Source organism: Myotis daubentonii, chromosome 6 (assembly GCF_963259705.1).
Source record: "Myotis daubentonii chromosome 6, mMyoDau2.1, whole genome shotgun sequence".
NCBI lineage: Eukaryota > Metazoa > Chordata > Mammalia > Chiroptera > Vespertilionidae > Myotis > Myotis daubentonii.
Genome location: NC_081845.1, coordinates 66,923,421 through 66,939,052, shown reverse-complemented (window position 1 = coordinate 66,939,052; position 15,632 = coordinate 66,923,421). Strand labels below are relative to the sequence as shown.

The following is a 15,632-nucleotide window of genomic DNA, read 5'->3' as shown; positions in this document are numbered from 1 at the left end:
TGCCATTGCATTCCTCCTGCTCATTTGTATGCCATCTGTTAGTCCAGGGGTCCTCAAACTACGGCCCGCGGGCCACATGCAAATACAAATATTGTATTTGTTCCCGTTTTGTTTTTTTACTTCAAAATAAGATATGTGCAGTGTGCATAGGAATTTGTTCATAGTTTTTTTTTAAAACTATAGTCTGGCCACCCAACGGTCTGAGGGACAGTGAACTGGCCCCCTGTTTAAAAAGTTTGAGGACCCCTGTTAGTCTTTTGTTTTTGTGAGTGCCGAATCCATGTAGTTCTCCTAAAATCTACTCTGCATTTTTTATCTATCCACAGGATATGACATGATTTTGCCAGGTGATTTGCTAAAATCAAAATCACTCCCCTCAACTGTGAACTTAATAAAGTGGGAGTTATTTGTCAGAACATAAATCCACATTGGCTCTCATGGTTTCTGCTTCTTTTGCAGAGTGTCCTGCCCTTGCTAAGCTAAAAATACATTGTTGAATTTACAAGGAATAAGATTACAAAATGCCCCAAGTTCATCTATTAACATTTCTACTGCAAACATGGAGTTAGCTACTCTCCAAGAAGCTCTTGTTATTTTAAGCAGTAATTAGCATCAGAGACCAAAATCTCAGTGCTTGAGAGCACATTATCTTATTTCACATGAACACTGGACACAGAGCAGAGGAACATGGGGACTTTTAGCCACTTTAGTGACAAAAAAGGGAAAAAAAATGTTTTCATGAATTCATGCTGTTGATCTCAGTTTACCTTGATCTCTACTAAGTATCTGGACAGTGCTTTACATGATAGTCTATTGATATAGCTGTCTATTCTTTCTTTTTTAAGCTACCAGTTTTCTCTTTCTAATTTTAATGTTGCCCCCGCATTTGAAAATCCCCTTTTATTTTCCTTTATTGACCTTGCGTCAGGCATTATGGATTAGGCTCCAAACTTTGCAATTCAGACATTCCACCTCAACAATCATCTCTCAAGTATCTCTGCCTGACAAAGAAAAGACACAGTAGCTCTCTGGAGGACACTGCAGAACAGAGAGGCAGGTGCAGGATGCAGTGCACAATGAAATCTCCAAGTGCGCTTGTTCAAATTTCATTAATAACTACAAGACAGCAGCGGCAGAACGTTATAGCAAGCATAGGGCCCTTCTGAGCATGGGGCCTTGTGTGACTCACAGGTAGCCTGTGCATGAAGCCACCCCGGGTGCAGGGCACCTAGGATCTCAGCATTGCATCTTTAGTAGAAGAGGGAGAGCCAGCAAATACATGCTTTTGGATTGCAATCTAAAATTTTCCTTTAATTCTCAATCTCCATGAGTTCTCATGTCAATTATCTTCTTTTTTTTTTTTCTTATGAGGGCTGGTGGGCCCACGGGTATTTTATTGAAATAGCAGTGGTGGTTGATAATACTTTCTAGATTCAATGTAAAAAAAAAAAGTCTCAACATTGCAGGATACCTATATATGATGGTAAATATAGTGGGTTCCATTTATGAGATGATGGGTTTTAATGTTTTATTGTTTGGCCTGGAGGTGTGGACTCAAACAAACCACACTGCATAGATAATGTAAAGAGATCACTGAAAAAAAAATTTTTTATTGTTGACACTGTTACAGACATCCCCCATCTCCTCCCGGCCTTTGCCCCTCTCTATTTTATTTCTCATCTCAAGCAGCTTTAAGGTTGAACTTCGATTTTGTAAAAGACTTTAGATAAAAATATATATTAAATACTTCAGCAGTTCATTAGTCTCATTTTCTTAAAAGCTGGTTAAGAATGTCAGCAAATATAACCAAGCACTACCAGGAAACTGTTTTGTGTTGAGATCTGTGAGATATTTATTTTCAAGTTCCATGGACGCTGGAGGAAGGCCTGGCCCCCGGTGGCCTGCCCTGTGCCTTGAGCAGTGGAGACGTGGCTCCTTCTTCCTGGGCGGGGCTCCCATGTTGCCCACTCCCAGATCATTCTGTGGTTACTCCCATGAGAGGCTGCCTGCCTCCTGCAGAGGAGCCCAGGGGGCGTTGATCACTCTTGGCTGTCTTGGGGCAGCCTTGCCTGGCTTGCACTTGCTTGACAACTCCTCCTCTCAGTCCTCCAGCTCCCCCTCTGCATTTCCACCCCTTCTTCCTCTCTCAGTGTCACCCCTGCACACTGGAATCTGCAGGGTGCAGTCTCCCCAGCTCTCCTCTGGCTTCACCACGTCTCTCCCACCACCTCTCCCAGCCTCTCCAGCCTGAGCCCAGCTCCCTCACAAGCCCCAGATGTCTCAGCCTCAAGACAATATTCTCAAATGGCCCATAAGGAAATTCTTTCCTGAGACATCTTGACTCGGAGACTCCACTGTGATACCCCCTCTCCTTTTACCTCTGTCGGCACCAGACCCACAAAACTCTCTTCTCCCAAACAGAATTGTTCCTGAAACCCAGAATTTAGTTATTTAGCACTTTAGTTCACTTATCTCAAGATTATCCAATTCAGTCCGTTTACTTTTCCATTTAGAAGTCTCTTTCCCATGGCTTCTGAACACTACTTACAAAACGAAAAAAGAAAAACTCCATTTTCACAAATCATAGAGCTCCAAGGTCACAGTTCTCCTTTTCAAGAAAGCTTTCTCTGTAAAAGCAAAGAGTAACTTTTACATGTTAAAACAGTTACAGTTAAAAATATTTTCCATAGTCCAATCTCTATTTCATCCAATTTACTTCTTGCTGTTTTTTGTTTGGATCTGTCATTCAGTTCATAGGATTTCCTCAGAATTTCCATGGCTGTCCGCTCCTGCATACGAACTGGGTTCTAACAAACTGAGAGTTGTGAGTGAATGGAAAGGCTTGCCAATCGCGAGCTTCATTTTGTTATTTTAAATATATTTTTATTGATTTGAGAGGGGACGAAAGAGAGAGAGAGAGAGAGAGAGAGAGAGAGAGAGAGAGAGAGAGACATCGATCTGCTCTTTCCTGCAGGCCCCCCACTGGGGATAGAGCCTGCAAACCAGTCATGTGCCCTGATTGGAATTGAACCTGGTAAACTCTTGGTTCATAAGTCAACGCTCAACCACTGATACACCATGGCAGCGTGAGATTCACTTTAAGGCAGTCTAGCTGGGCTTTTGCATTAAGGGATCCTCAGATTTCAGTGTCTTTAAGTCTCTCCTCTTAATATGATCAGATCCCCCAACGAAAACTCTTCCATTTCCTCCCAGCTGCCAGCATTTGGGGAGCAACATCCGAGAGCCGAGCTGGGGCTTTAGCACAGAACCTGTAAATGCTCATTTATTCTCCTTGCATTCAGAGGGAAAGCCCACGTCTCAGTGGATGGAGTCTGTGGCCCCCAGTGCAGAGACAGCCTGTTTAGCCTTTTCAGATAATAAACCTCGGTCATTTGCTAGGCGTGGGCAGGGACAAGCCCAGCTGTGTAGAGCAGAGACAGAGATTTCTGACTATTTCTTAAACAGGCTTTGAACCAATTCTCCTTATTTTAGTTCCATCCATTACCCCCATTTCCAGATGCACTGCCAATTCCCCTCTTTCTGGTTCTCAGTTTCCAACATTTTGTTATACTCTCTCCTTTCACAGTCTCTCTGTTCCTCTGGTTTTATGCCTTTAAAAAGATCTTACTTGTTTTTCAGGGATTCAGGAAAGAGTTAAAACAGAGGCATGTGTTCAACCCACCATAACATTTCAAATATGTGTTACCCACAATAACATTTCAAAGCAACAAGTTTATAAAGGTGGCAAAGGACTGGGCCAGAGTTAAGTGCGGCAGGAACAACCTTTGGGTGATGATGAACCACAAAATGAATATGAATTCATTAAACAATGCTATGGAATTTGCAGTTAAAATGAAATCAGAAAATAATTACTACAATATGAGAGGAAATTACTCTGTTGATATGTTTGCCCCTCGGGAGAGAACTGCATCTAGTTTTGGTTTCCACATTTAAGCGATGTATGGAAAAGCCCTGGGGTAGGGGAGCCAAAAAGTGATTTACAAAACAGATTACCAAGCCTACGAGTAAAAGTTGTTTAAGCTGAAGGCTAAGAGGTAACAATATTTTTGAGTATGTGACTGATTTCCTAAGAGAAATACTCATTAGCTACCCTCTGTTTCCATTATGGAGCAGCAAAATAAAATAAGTTGAAGCTGTACCAAGAAAATGGGCGATTAAACATTTGAATGAGCGTTAGGAGGAAAAGATGAATTTCTCTCTTTGAAAATATTTACAAATTCTATCTGTGAAATAGAAGATAAACGTGGGCTAGATGACATCTGAGTGTCCCTTCTTTATATAGGTAATTTCTCATTACTTTATATGAATGTCTGCATTGCATTGCTGAACTCCTTCTCCAAGGAAAGGAAACCATCGGTCTTGTTTGTTAGAGTGATTGCCGGGGGTTTGCCTTGGCAGGTGGAATATGTGAGCTTGGCTTGTGCAAGCTCCTGTCTGAAGTCTTCAATTTCCTGCCTCATTAGAAAGTATAGCCAGAAACAGTTTCATTAATGAAAAATCGCTGAAAACATAGGAAAGGCAATAAAAAATACAGGTCTTTACAATTTATTTAGAGGCTCAGAAACATGCTATTTTACATAATAGAGCATTAGAGTAGGGTTCTGAAGAAGTCATTACCTTATACTTAAATGGCTATTTCTGAGCATAGCTTAACGCTAGATAATTTACAGCTAGAAGCAATTATTCTAAAATTTTCTCTGTTTTACTGAAAATATTAAAAACCACCCCAAGCAAATTACTTGTAAACTTAATTCATACATGAGAGAGGAAAAATTAGTACTGTGAATACTTGCACTTAGACATTGAAGGTATTCAATGAGATATGTCTTAAATTAAGAAAAATTATACTGAAATGCACATATATTTATTAATATGTATATCTTTTAAATTCAAAACAACAAATAGTTTGCAAAGTTTCAAGCTATAATAATTGAATTTCATATTTGTTTATAAAATACCCAGTTTATAATTTAATATACTAAAGATATAACTACATTCAATGTATAGATTTGCAAAATTATAACTATATATTAATTACAAATGTGTTTTATCTGTTATTAATAATGTAGTTTCACTCAAGGATATAAAGTTTCAAATACTACATGTGTTATCTATTGCTGCATAAGAAAATAACTCAAGCCCTGGCTGGTTTGCCTCAGTGGTTGGAACATTGTCCAGTACACTGAAAGGCTGCAGGTTCGAATCCCAGTCAGGGCACATACCTAGGTTGCAGGTTTGATCCCTGGTTGGAGCACATACAAGAGGCAGCTAATCGATGTTTCTCTCTCACATCGATGTCTCTCTCTTTTTCTCCCTCTAAAATCAATAAAAGGTATCCTCTGATGAGTATTTAAAAAAAAAAAAAACAACTCAAAACTTCAGTGGCTTAAAAAGTTTTATTATCTCACATTTTCTGTGGGTCAGAGACTTGAAAGGTTGCTTAGTTGTGTGGTTCTGTCTACAACAAAGTCAGTCAGGATGTGAGGCAGAGTGGAAGGCGTCCAAAAGCCTGACGGACTGGAAGACCCACTTTCAGGTGTACTTAATGGCTGCTGGCAGGCGGCTTCGTTCGTCCCCACGTGGGTCTCTCCACAGAACATCTTGAGTGTCTTCAGTGCCGTGGGTGACTTAGTCTCCCTTGTTACCACTGTCAATTCTGCTTTTTTCCACTTATTAGAAATGAAAAGTAAGTTCCAGGCCACACTGGAGAATGGAGGAATTAGACTTCACCTGATTCTATTTGGAAGGCATGTCAAAGAATTTGTAAACCTATTTTAAATCACTGCACATTCTCAAGATTGTTGGAAAGTAGCTTAGATTTATTTAAAACCATTTTTTAATATGAACCTAAATTCTCTCCACAAGTCATTGCCAGAGGTTAGTTAGATTCTACGTTATTGTTCTGTCCACTAGATTGGCTGTATCTCTGAAGCACCGAACACTCTCAGATCCTGTGATCAGCACAGCTGGTCCTCGTCTACATTCAAACAACTTTGTGCAATCCATTTTATTTGACCAATCAAAAACCTCTCTCAGCAATCAGACCATTTGGTAAATTAGATGTTCTTAAATTGAAAGCCAAATCTTTTTTTCATTGACTTTCATGTAAAAAATATTTGGCATTTTTTTACCTAAAAGTATTCTTATAGCATGACATATTATTTTTCCTTTCACAAATGCAGAGAGGATGGCTGTGTTCCTCTCCCAACTCAAGCTACCAGCGGCAATGTTGGCTGCTCAAGCTCATGGGCGGCCTGGGCCACCAGGAAAGGATGGGTTACCTGGGCCACCAGGAGACCCTGGACCTCAAGGTAAGTCATCAGGTATAATATTTGTTTACCAGTTCTTTAATGCTCACTATTTATAACATGCTAATCACAGTTAGGCAATATAAATATTCAATATTTATGTATATATAAAATGATTTCATATATAATATCTTGTTAATATTTGATATTCTAGAAATAGATTTTTAACTATTTTTCAAATTAATATTTGTTGTGCTAATAACAGTAATAACAGGTATTTATATATCACTAGAGGCCCGGTGCACGAAATTTGTGCAGGGGGTGGGGGGGCGGGAGGTCCCTCAGCCTGGCCTGCACCCTCTTCAATCTGGGACGCCTCAGGGGATGTCTGACTACTGATTTAGGCCTGATCCCTAAACTGGCAGTCGGACATCCCTCTCACAATCCAGGACCATTGGCTCCTAACCACTCACCAGCCTGCCTGCCTAATTGCCCCTAACCCCTCTGCCTGCCAGCCTAATCACCCCTAACTGCCCTCCCCTGCTGGCCTGATAGCCCCTAACCACCTCTGCCTTGGCCTGCACCACTGTGGCTTTGTCTGGAAGGAGGACTGGACAACCGGAAGATGTTAGTCGACCAGGTCTAATTAGCATATCACTCTTTTATTAGTATAGATTATTTTATCTGGGAATCTCAGTTGTTTTTGCCACCCTGTTGACGTATGTAGACAACAAGAATCATCATCTTACTATCTTAAACTGAGGGGAAAAAAGCTACTACTATAAGTAGTGATTTGGGGCCAGAATATTTTTTGAGAAAATTTAGAATCCTTCGCCCTCTAATAGAGCTTGTGGATGGTAACTTTGAATTTTAAAGAATTTCTTTTAGGGTTTCTAAAAATTTTAAAGCAACTTTTCTGAAATTGGCAAAAAATTGACAGACCAGATCTTGGATGTAGCTCAACCAGATTGATGTGGCAAGGCCATTTTCTAGAATTAGGTTAGCGATCAGGAAAGGGGCCACATAGGCCCTGGTTTAGAAAATTCACAACTCCAACAAGGAAACAATAAATCCAATGGGTATGAACCATGAAAGATAAGACCAGGGAAACTATATTGCATGTGTTACCAGCTCAAGTGCTCTCCTTGTTAAATAATCAAAAGTTTGTTTAGGAGAAAAGAGAAAACTCACAACAGAATTACCTAGGGATATAGTCCACAATACCATATATGCAGAGAATTACTTTTCATCCACTAGTTCACTTTCCTTCCTACTGCTCCTCTGTAACATCAAGCCTCATTTTCAGTAGGAAGTGCCCCAAGGAAATTGACATGCCCTCTCTCAATGAAAAGAGCAAGAACTGTCCCCAACTGCTGGCTTTGTTAGGGTCCTAAATTACAATCCAGAGTGACAAGGTTTCTGGCTTCATGAGCCCAGTGTAAAACAACAATAGTAAAATCACTGTAGTTACCTGGAGTACATTCTATCTTTCCCTTAGTTAATAGAGAGGTTTGGCAGGTAGTCGGAGGAAAGGTGTAGAATCAGATGCAGCCTTCTGTGTGTACACTGTTGTCTAGAGGGTGGTTAATTATTATCTTTCACTAGTTGGGTCTGTTCTGAAGTTAGAATTTATGAGACTGGAACAAAGAGCTTGAAAGCCCATCTGAAGATGCATGATGCCTCAAAAGACCTGAAGAGTATGGACTGTTAACACTTGTAGGAGAAAAGCCTTGAGCAGATGCCTCAAACAGTGGCAGTCTAAGAGGACAAGGACAGTGGAAAGTCAGGACATCGAGGAGAACCGTTCTGGAACTGGAGTCACCTGTCCACACAGCACCTGTCTCCGGGCTCCCTTCCCGTGTAGGAGAGGCCCATCTGGAAGGATCTCAAAGGCAAGGCTAAGTCCACAGTGTCAGCAAAGCTTTTGGAAACCAGACTTCCATTCACCATGTGACTTACCTTCCCTTTTGTGATGGACTTCTATGGGTTCTACCTGCAGTTCTCCTGAGGAGGTCTTACAGCCTGCTTCCACTCCTGATATATGTTTCAGATGCAATTCTTGAATTTGAAAGCCTTGCCCAAATGATTTTCAATTTTTTTAAAACCGAGGTTTGGTGAAGTTGATAAAACTTTGGTCTCAGCTGATGGTTTTTGACAATAGACATGTCTTGAGTATAATTCAGCTTGGTGACACCCCAGGGTTTACCTGATATCTCATTTGCAGTACTTATTAAATGCCAGAAATGCAGCAGAAAAATAAAACTTGCAAACTATGGGATTCATTTCTGAAGGAACATTTGCCTGTCATCAAGCTCTACTGATAATTCTCTCTGAAGTCACAGAGAAGCCCTAGCCAGTTTGGCTCAGTGGATAGAGCATCAACCTGCAGACCAAAGCATCCTGGGTTCCATTCCGGTCAAGGGCACATACCTTACTTGCAGGTTCCTCCCCAACCCAAACCCATGCAGGAGGCAACCAATCGATGTCTTGCTCTCACATCAATATTTCTCTTGTCTTTCTCTCTCTCTCTTCCACTCTCCCTAAAAATCAATGGAAAAATATCCTCGGGTGAGGATTAACTAAAAATAAATAAATAAATAAATAAATAAATAAATTTTAAAAAATAAAGCCACAGAGAACCCTGACTGGAAAAAGAAAACCAAGAGGCTACCGCTTGGTTTTTGATGCCTTCCCAGGAGTTCACAAGGAATTGAAGTGCTACTCTCTGGTAGACAAACAGAATGAAGTGCTCAGAAGATGAGGTTATACATGTAACTTCAAAGCTTTGCTCCACTCAATGTAAAAGTTTTCTCAAAAGGAAAGGAAAAAATGCATGTGAAACTGCTACCCTAGTGACCATGTAAACCTCAGGTGCTGCTGGCTGAGTTTGTCCTCGTAACACACGGCATGGTTGAGTTTGAGACAAGGTTGCAGTGAGGACGCAGCCCAGAGAGGGAAGGGAAATGTGGGTGCTGAGCAGCAGTGTGTGTGCCCAGTTATGAATTCTGTTTGATGGTGGCTCTCCTGGAATTTCTGAAAGAATTAGCTTTTCAGTGTTTTTTCAGAAAATAAATCCATTTTCATTTGAAATAAAGTAATTGGGTTTGAAATATGCAATATAGAATGAATCCCTTATTATATTACTACTAGAGGCCCGATGCAGGAAATTTGTGCAAGAGTAGGCCTTCTGTCCCCCGGCTTCCCTCTGGTACCTGGGACCCAGGCTTCCCTCGCAGTCCTAGCTTCCTCAAGGACATCTACTCTAATTAGCATATTATGCTTTTATTATTATAGATGTGTAGGGAAGGACACGAATTTGAAGGGGTCTGCCTCGTTAGTTCCCTGTGCTTATTTTGAAAAGTAGTAAATATGTAAAAAGCAAGGAGAAAATCCATACGAGAGTATTAGAAGCACGTGATCCAACTTGGAAAAGGGAGGTACTGCTCCTGTCGAGGTTGTGATCGTGGAAACTGGGGACCCTCCTGAAGCCCCCTGATCTCTCAGTGAAAATAGTGAATCATTCTGATTCAGGTTGGGTCACCTCATTTACGTTTTTTCTAAATTCTCAAAGTGGGTGATTGTTGGCATCGTTTTAAAATTCAGAAGCATTTCCAAACGGTCTTATATTTTAACCAGCCCGTGGGTTTCTGATTGTTGCCTTCCCGATGCCCACTGAGAGCACCTTCCTTGGTGTGCGTTCCCACCTCAGTCTGCAGCGCGGGGCCTCCTCATTTGTCCTGCCTGGGATGAGCAGGACTGTGCCACGTTAGGATCAAAGAAGCCTCCATCCAGCTGTCTTCTCCTGTGTAAGCAAGAGAGGCGCATTTTCCTAACAGACCTTAGCCTCTTGAACGAGTTCAAGAGGAAGAACTTTATTTCAACTTTTCCCAAAGCACAGTTATTTCTCCACCTCTGTGAAAACCGGGACGAACAGATGCCACAGTTGAAAGCCCTGTCCATTCAGGAGAAACAACCCCACTGTGCCCCCTCACCGAGCCCCCCACTGTGTGGATGTGGGGTCAGGAGAAAACAGGTCCAGCCATTTCACATAACCTCCATCGGTTTTGAAAAGACACTGTTGGGAATGATTTCTCTTGCTTTTAAACTTTCAAAGTTTACCTGTTATTGGTTTTTAGGAAGGAAACTTGCTGTTATTTGTAAGCCAGTGGTCCATAGAGTAGTTCATGTGACGGATATAGATTTGACCTTTAAAATTTGTCAGCAGTAGGGAGCTTAAGTAATGGGAGGCATGTGCGTGTCAAAATGACGGAAGGGCGCTGTGGTCCATTAGTAGAAGAAACCAGGGAGGCCGAACAGCTTATAAAGCTTGAGGCAGGTCCCCACATGGAGAAATGCCAGTAGCACTCCCTTACTGGTCTCATTGGCACAGTGGGTGTATAGATGCACAGATTTATAACTTTGGGAGAATATCCCTGGCGTGAAGATGGAATTCTCCCTACTGGAAATAAATGAAGTCTATCACCTGGAAAACTACAGCAGCACCTGATTTCTTCACTTAACACCTCTGGGTGCTTTAGGTTAGGACACTGCTGCTGTTGGGTTTCTGTTTCCTTACATAAGCTACAGTGACGTCAGACTGTCACCCTGCATACTTCCAGGCCATGAAAATACATGTGCATTTGCAAATAGACCCACCTTTTAATCTTTTCCAAATTTCAGGGGAGGCCTGCCTACCTTAAGTGGGTGGAAAGCTTAATTCTAAAAAGTAAGAAAGTTGTTATTGACTTTATTAGTATTCTAATCTGAAACTTTGTTGTGAAGCAATTATAAAATAAGACCCTATAAGTTTATGGCAGCCTTCATCCATGATGAGTTTGGGACCTTGTGCAAGTCAACAGCTTTGTCTATTAATAGTAGGTTGTTATTAACCAAAGAACTGAGAGATTTGTACAAATAAATTAGTACATTTGAGAGAAGTGTATATGTCACCCTCTTATACAAATATACAAATTATTAACTCTTGTTTTGTGATAACATGTTCACCAAATTCATGTGGAATAATATATTTTTGCCTTAGTTAAAATCTGAAAACTGAATTTAAATATATAGATTTTAACAGAAATATTCATCATTTGAAATTGTGCTACAATCTTGTTAATCCTTTTGTTAATCAAAAGTTTATATATCTTTAGTCATATTTTTTTCTTCCTCATTTTTTTTAGCCTATGATCTTAAGCACCTACTGACGTAGCTTGAGGGTCAACTTTACAATCTTTCTATAACAGTAAAACCTAGGTTGAACTATCAAATATACCTCAGGCATGAAATATTATTTTACTGCAGGAAAGTTTAAATAATGCATTTGAAAGGGTGCTTTCAAAATGACCCCAAGTACAAACATCGTTTCTTATTGTTTACATGTACTAAATGAAAGTCACTTATATACAGGAAATCCTGGGAATATTTTAAAGTTGCATATGTATCAATTTGGGGTACTGGGCTACATGTTCAAGCCACTGCTCTCTCTAGGATCTAGGGTTGTATTGAGTATCTATAACATAGTTTTCAGATATAAATGTGTGAAGATTTCCCGTTGGGTATATTTCTAGTATGCACCTCAAAATATATCGTGAATGTAATCCTTTTTTTGAATATTTTCACATTTATGGTCAGGTCACACCTCCAAAACCAAGAAATAACAATGTGTTGATTACATTGCTAATGTTATTTGGATAATAATGTATACACTGTATGGTCAAGTCAAGACTGTTGCTCCCAAACTGATGTCTAATCCTGAGCAATAATGTGAAATAATCTGTCCTATATACTGTTCATAGAGAACATTAAATGTCCTCCTCCTATCTGTTCAGCTGTAATAACACACCTTTATGGACAGGCACAACTGAGTTAGGACCTATTGTGTCCTGCTGAGATACTGTCCTACCTGTTAGCCTTGCTGTGTGTCCACATGATTCTGCATGACCACTCTGTTCCATCAGGACCAAGAGCCATGGTTTAAGTATGAGAAAGTTGGAAATTAAAACTCTACTTACCATCACTGTGAAACTTATAGCCACAGTCCCTTCTTTTCAATGTCTTACATGGATGAAGACATTATATAAAACCCAGATTGAAATGTTTTATGCTTTCTTAAAGCAGGGATAAGAGGCACAGTTTGCTCTGTACCTTTCTACCTGAGGTAACAATAAGCATATTCAGTAACAAGAATGATTTTGTCTTAAAATGTACAGAGATCCTAGGCCTAATTTATTTTGGTTAAAGTATCTTAAATTGATGAAGTGAGTTTAGAAGGATCCCTCAGTCTTCCCTTGCGTTCTGGACTGCTGAAGTTCCTCCCCTTTGGAGTTACGAACTGCCATGTTAAACAGGAGGTTGCTGTTTTAACGTTACTAGAAAGGATATCATGTTGCTACAGACAGTCATTTGAACCAAGTCCCGCGATTTTGTCCTCTCCTGACTCCGAGATGGGTGAATTCGCATATAGTCACGCTCTTACTGTCATTTATTAAAATGATGAGTTTTTGTTCCTTTCGTTTCCTTTAATTCTTAGACTAAGGTCCAGCGTCTTGCTGTCATATTATTTTTTCCTTGTAGTAAGCAGAACTCTCAGTATATTTATATTTAGCCTGAACCTACCCTCCAGTCAGAATTCCTATTGAAGACACTCACACACCTTGTCGTAACTATTTGACGGAAGATTGGAATGATTGATTTCAGTTACTTAGGTATCATTTTTAGTACCCAAAGTCTCACTATCAAACATTTGACTAGTTATACTTTTTATGCCAGTAGTTGCATATTTCTAAGCTCCTCATTGCCTATTGCATCTAATCTGTTTGGTATGTAAGTTTGATATGTGGTTAATGCAAAACAGACAGTTAAAATAGTATATTAGCTCTATGTTAAGTGGACAAATTACAGAAATACTCTAGACTAGAAACATGGCTTTTATTTGTACTGTGCTACCATAGAATGCTCTTACTTCTGTGTCTCTCTCTTTATATATCTCTCCCTTAGGCTACCGAGGACAGAAAGGAGAAAGGGGGGAACCTGGAATTGGGCTTCCAGGGAGTCCAGGTCTCCCTGGGACTTCAGGTAATAGTGATATTTATCTGCACAACACAAGCAAGCTTCTAAAATAAGGAGCCATGCCTTTTCCCCGATGCCCTTATGTGTTGCTACAGGAGAGGTTGAATAATGTTGGTTGGGGTGAGGAAGAAAGAGCTATACGTGATCTGCATTCTGATGGGGTCTTTTATTTCACTAGCTCCGGGTTTGCCAGGCTCACCGGGTGCCCCAGGTCCTCAGGGACCCCCAGGACCTAGTGGAAGATGTAACCCAGAAGATTGCCTCTATCCTGTATCTCATGCCCGTCAGCGGACAGGTGGAAAATAAGCACACATAAGGAGGACTTGATTTGGGGTGATAGCCCCTTGCTGTTGAGCTATCTTAATATGGTCAAACCCTCATGATATGTGGGTGGCTTTTTTTTTGGTGTAGGCAGACATTAAATGCAACAATTTGAATCCTATTCCTATAGCAATTGCGATATCAGCATTTTTAGACATTTTCCCAAATTCATTCCATATGTTTTGCTTCAGCATTACTGATTTTTATTCAGGGTTTTCTTGAAATACATAAGCAAATCTTATCATTAGCTCTTCTTCAAGAGAAAATTACATTTTATGATTTAGTAGACTGATGGTGAGGTACATTTTGTAGTCTCATCAACTTGTATTTGGCCTTTGACTTCTGAATTTTAAAGTTTCAGAGTTATATTGAGGTTTTCTTGGTGGTTAAATTTGCTGTCATTGCTAAAAATGTCATCTTTTTTGATATAGTGCATTGCTCCTGCTGAATGTTTTTTGACTACTTTTTATAGCTTGAGAATTCTTCTACCATCCTACATCCATCCTACTTATGCAGAGACATAGATAGGCAATAAGAGTATCACTTTATAACATATTTTTGAGGGGTTACCAGGGGGCTGTTTTATCAGGGAGCCCAAAAAACCCAACATAGCCAAGTATTGAAATTATTTTCTTAATTCTGTATAATGAGCCAAATTCAAAGCCGGCATGAATATGTATGGCATGAAAAGGAAGAAATGAAGTCCAATTGTGTGTGAGTTCCACAAGAAAAGCCTAGCACCGTAGTCCCTTTGCTGAGTTTCTCCGTTGGGAAACAGAAAGTTGTTTCCCCTAAGAGGTCTTCGGTGGTGAAGGCACCACGCTGTCTTTGGTACTGGCAAGAACTTCGGACCCCTGTATCCATTATCCTTCTGGCCTCATCACTCTCAGACTGTAGGAGGAGACCCAGCCATCAGAACAAAGGACGAGATGAGTAGCGGCTGGAAAAGAAACCCCTTCCCTGCGGTGTGACAGATGCGCATGGGCAAGGTGAAGCCCAGAAGCTCTTAGGGAGAATCATGTTTCTCCAGAAAGCTGTTTTCCCCAAAAGCTGCAGCAAGAGGTACAGGCAGCGACAAAAAGCCATGGGACTGGGGCTACAACTAGCGCTCAGACCAAAGAGCTAACACTCGCTGCAGGGGGAACCACAGGGGCTGCAAAACACTACGTCTTCTGGCAGGAAACGAAAATGCAGTGATCGCCCGCCACATCACTAAATGATATTTGTATTGCCTAACTATCCATTATTTTGAGAGACTGTGAGTTGAAAGCAACTCATTTTCTAGAACGTTGAGCAGGAGGATGTTGCTGAAATCTAAGTATTGGGTCCCACCGATGCTGAGAGCTTGCTGCCCACAGCCCTCCTGACACAGAAACCAGGAGGTCTCACCTCTTCAAGAAACAGGGCCGATTCCAGCTTAGCCAAATCAGGCTGGGATGATAGCTTTCAGCTGTTAATTGAAAAATGAGTTTAGAAAGGCAAACCCACTGAAATTGGGAAAGCTGTGAACAGAGTTGCGTTGGAGCGTGCCTAGATTAAGACAGGCCTTGTTCAAATGCACCCATGAGTTGAACTGATTTTTATTGTAGATTAATAAACTGCTGGTCAGGGATATCTACATGGTTGTGCATACATACAACCTTTTGGTTATTTCATATTGAATTATGTTGTATATTTCAATTCCAAGTTTATTTATTTTTTCCAAGGTTATTTTATTTATTTCAAGTGGTTTTAACTTTAAATTGATTTTGTTCTTTATTCTCTTTCTTGTGCAATACTTACAATGGTGCTGTGTTTTAAAATTATATAATTGGAATATACATATGCATTTTTTAGTACAATGATAATTTATCCCAAAAATATATACAAAGATCTAAATCTGGTGCTATGTGTATATCTTGAGCTTTTAATTTGTTGACTTTTCTGAAAGCTTACAGCTCATCTGCCTTTCATTAATTTATTTGAATTTGT

General features: G+C 40.3%; 1 protein-coding gene across 1 annotated transcript in view; it reads left to right on the top strand.

The window, feature by feature from the left end:
• COL19A1 (collagen type XIX alpha 1 chain) overlaps positions 1-13,721 on the top strand; it is a 287,102-nt gene extending 273,381 nt beyond the window's left edge. The window contains exons 48-50 of the mRNA XM_059699635.1: positions 6,204-6,332; positions 13,269-13,346; positions 13,519-13,721. Of these exons, the coding sequence (XP_059555618.1) occupies positions 6,204-6,332; positions 13,269-13,346; positions 13,519-13,646 (335 nt within the window). The 3' untranslated portion in view covers positions 13,647-13,721. The remainder of the gene's footprint in view (positions 1-6,203; positions 6,333-13,268; positions 13,347-13,518) is intronic.
• The last annotated feature ends 1,911 nt before the right edge of the window (positions 13,722-15,632 follow it).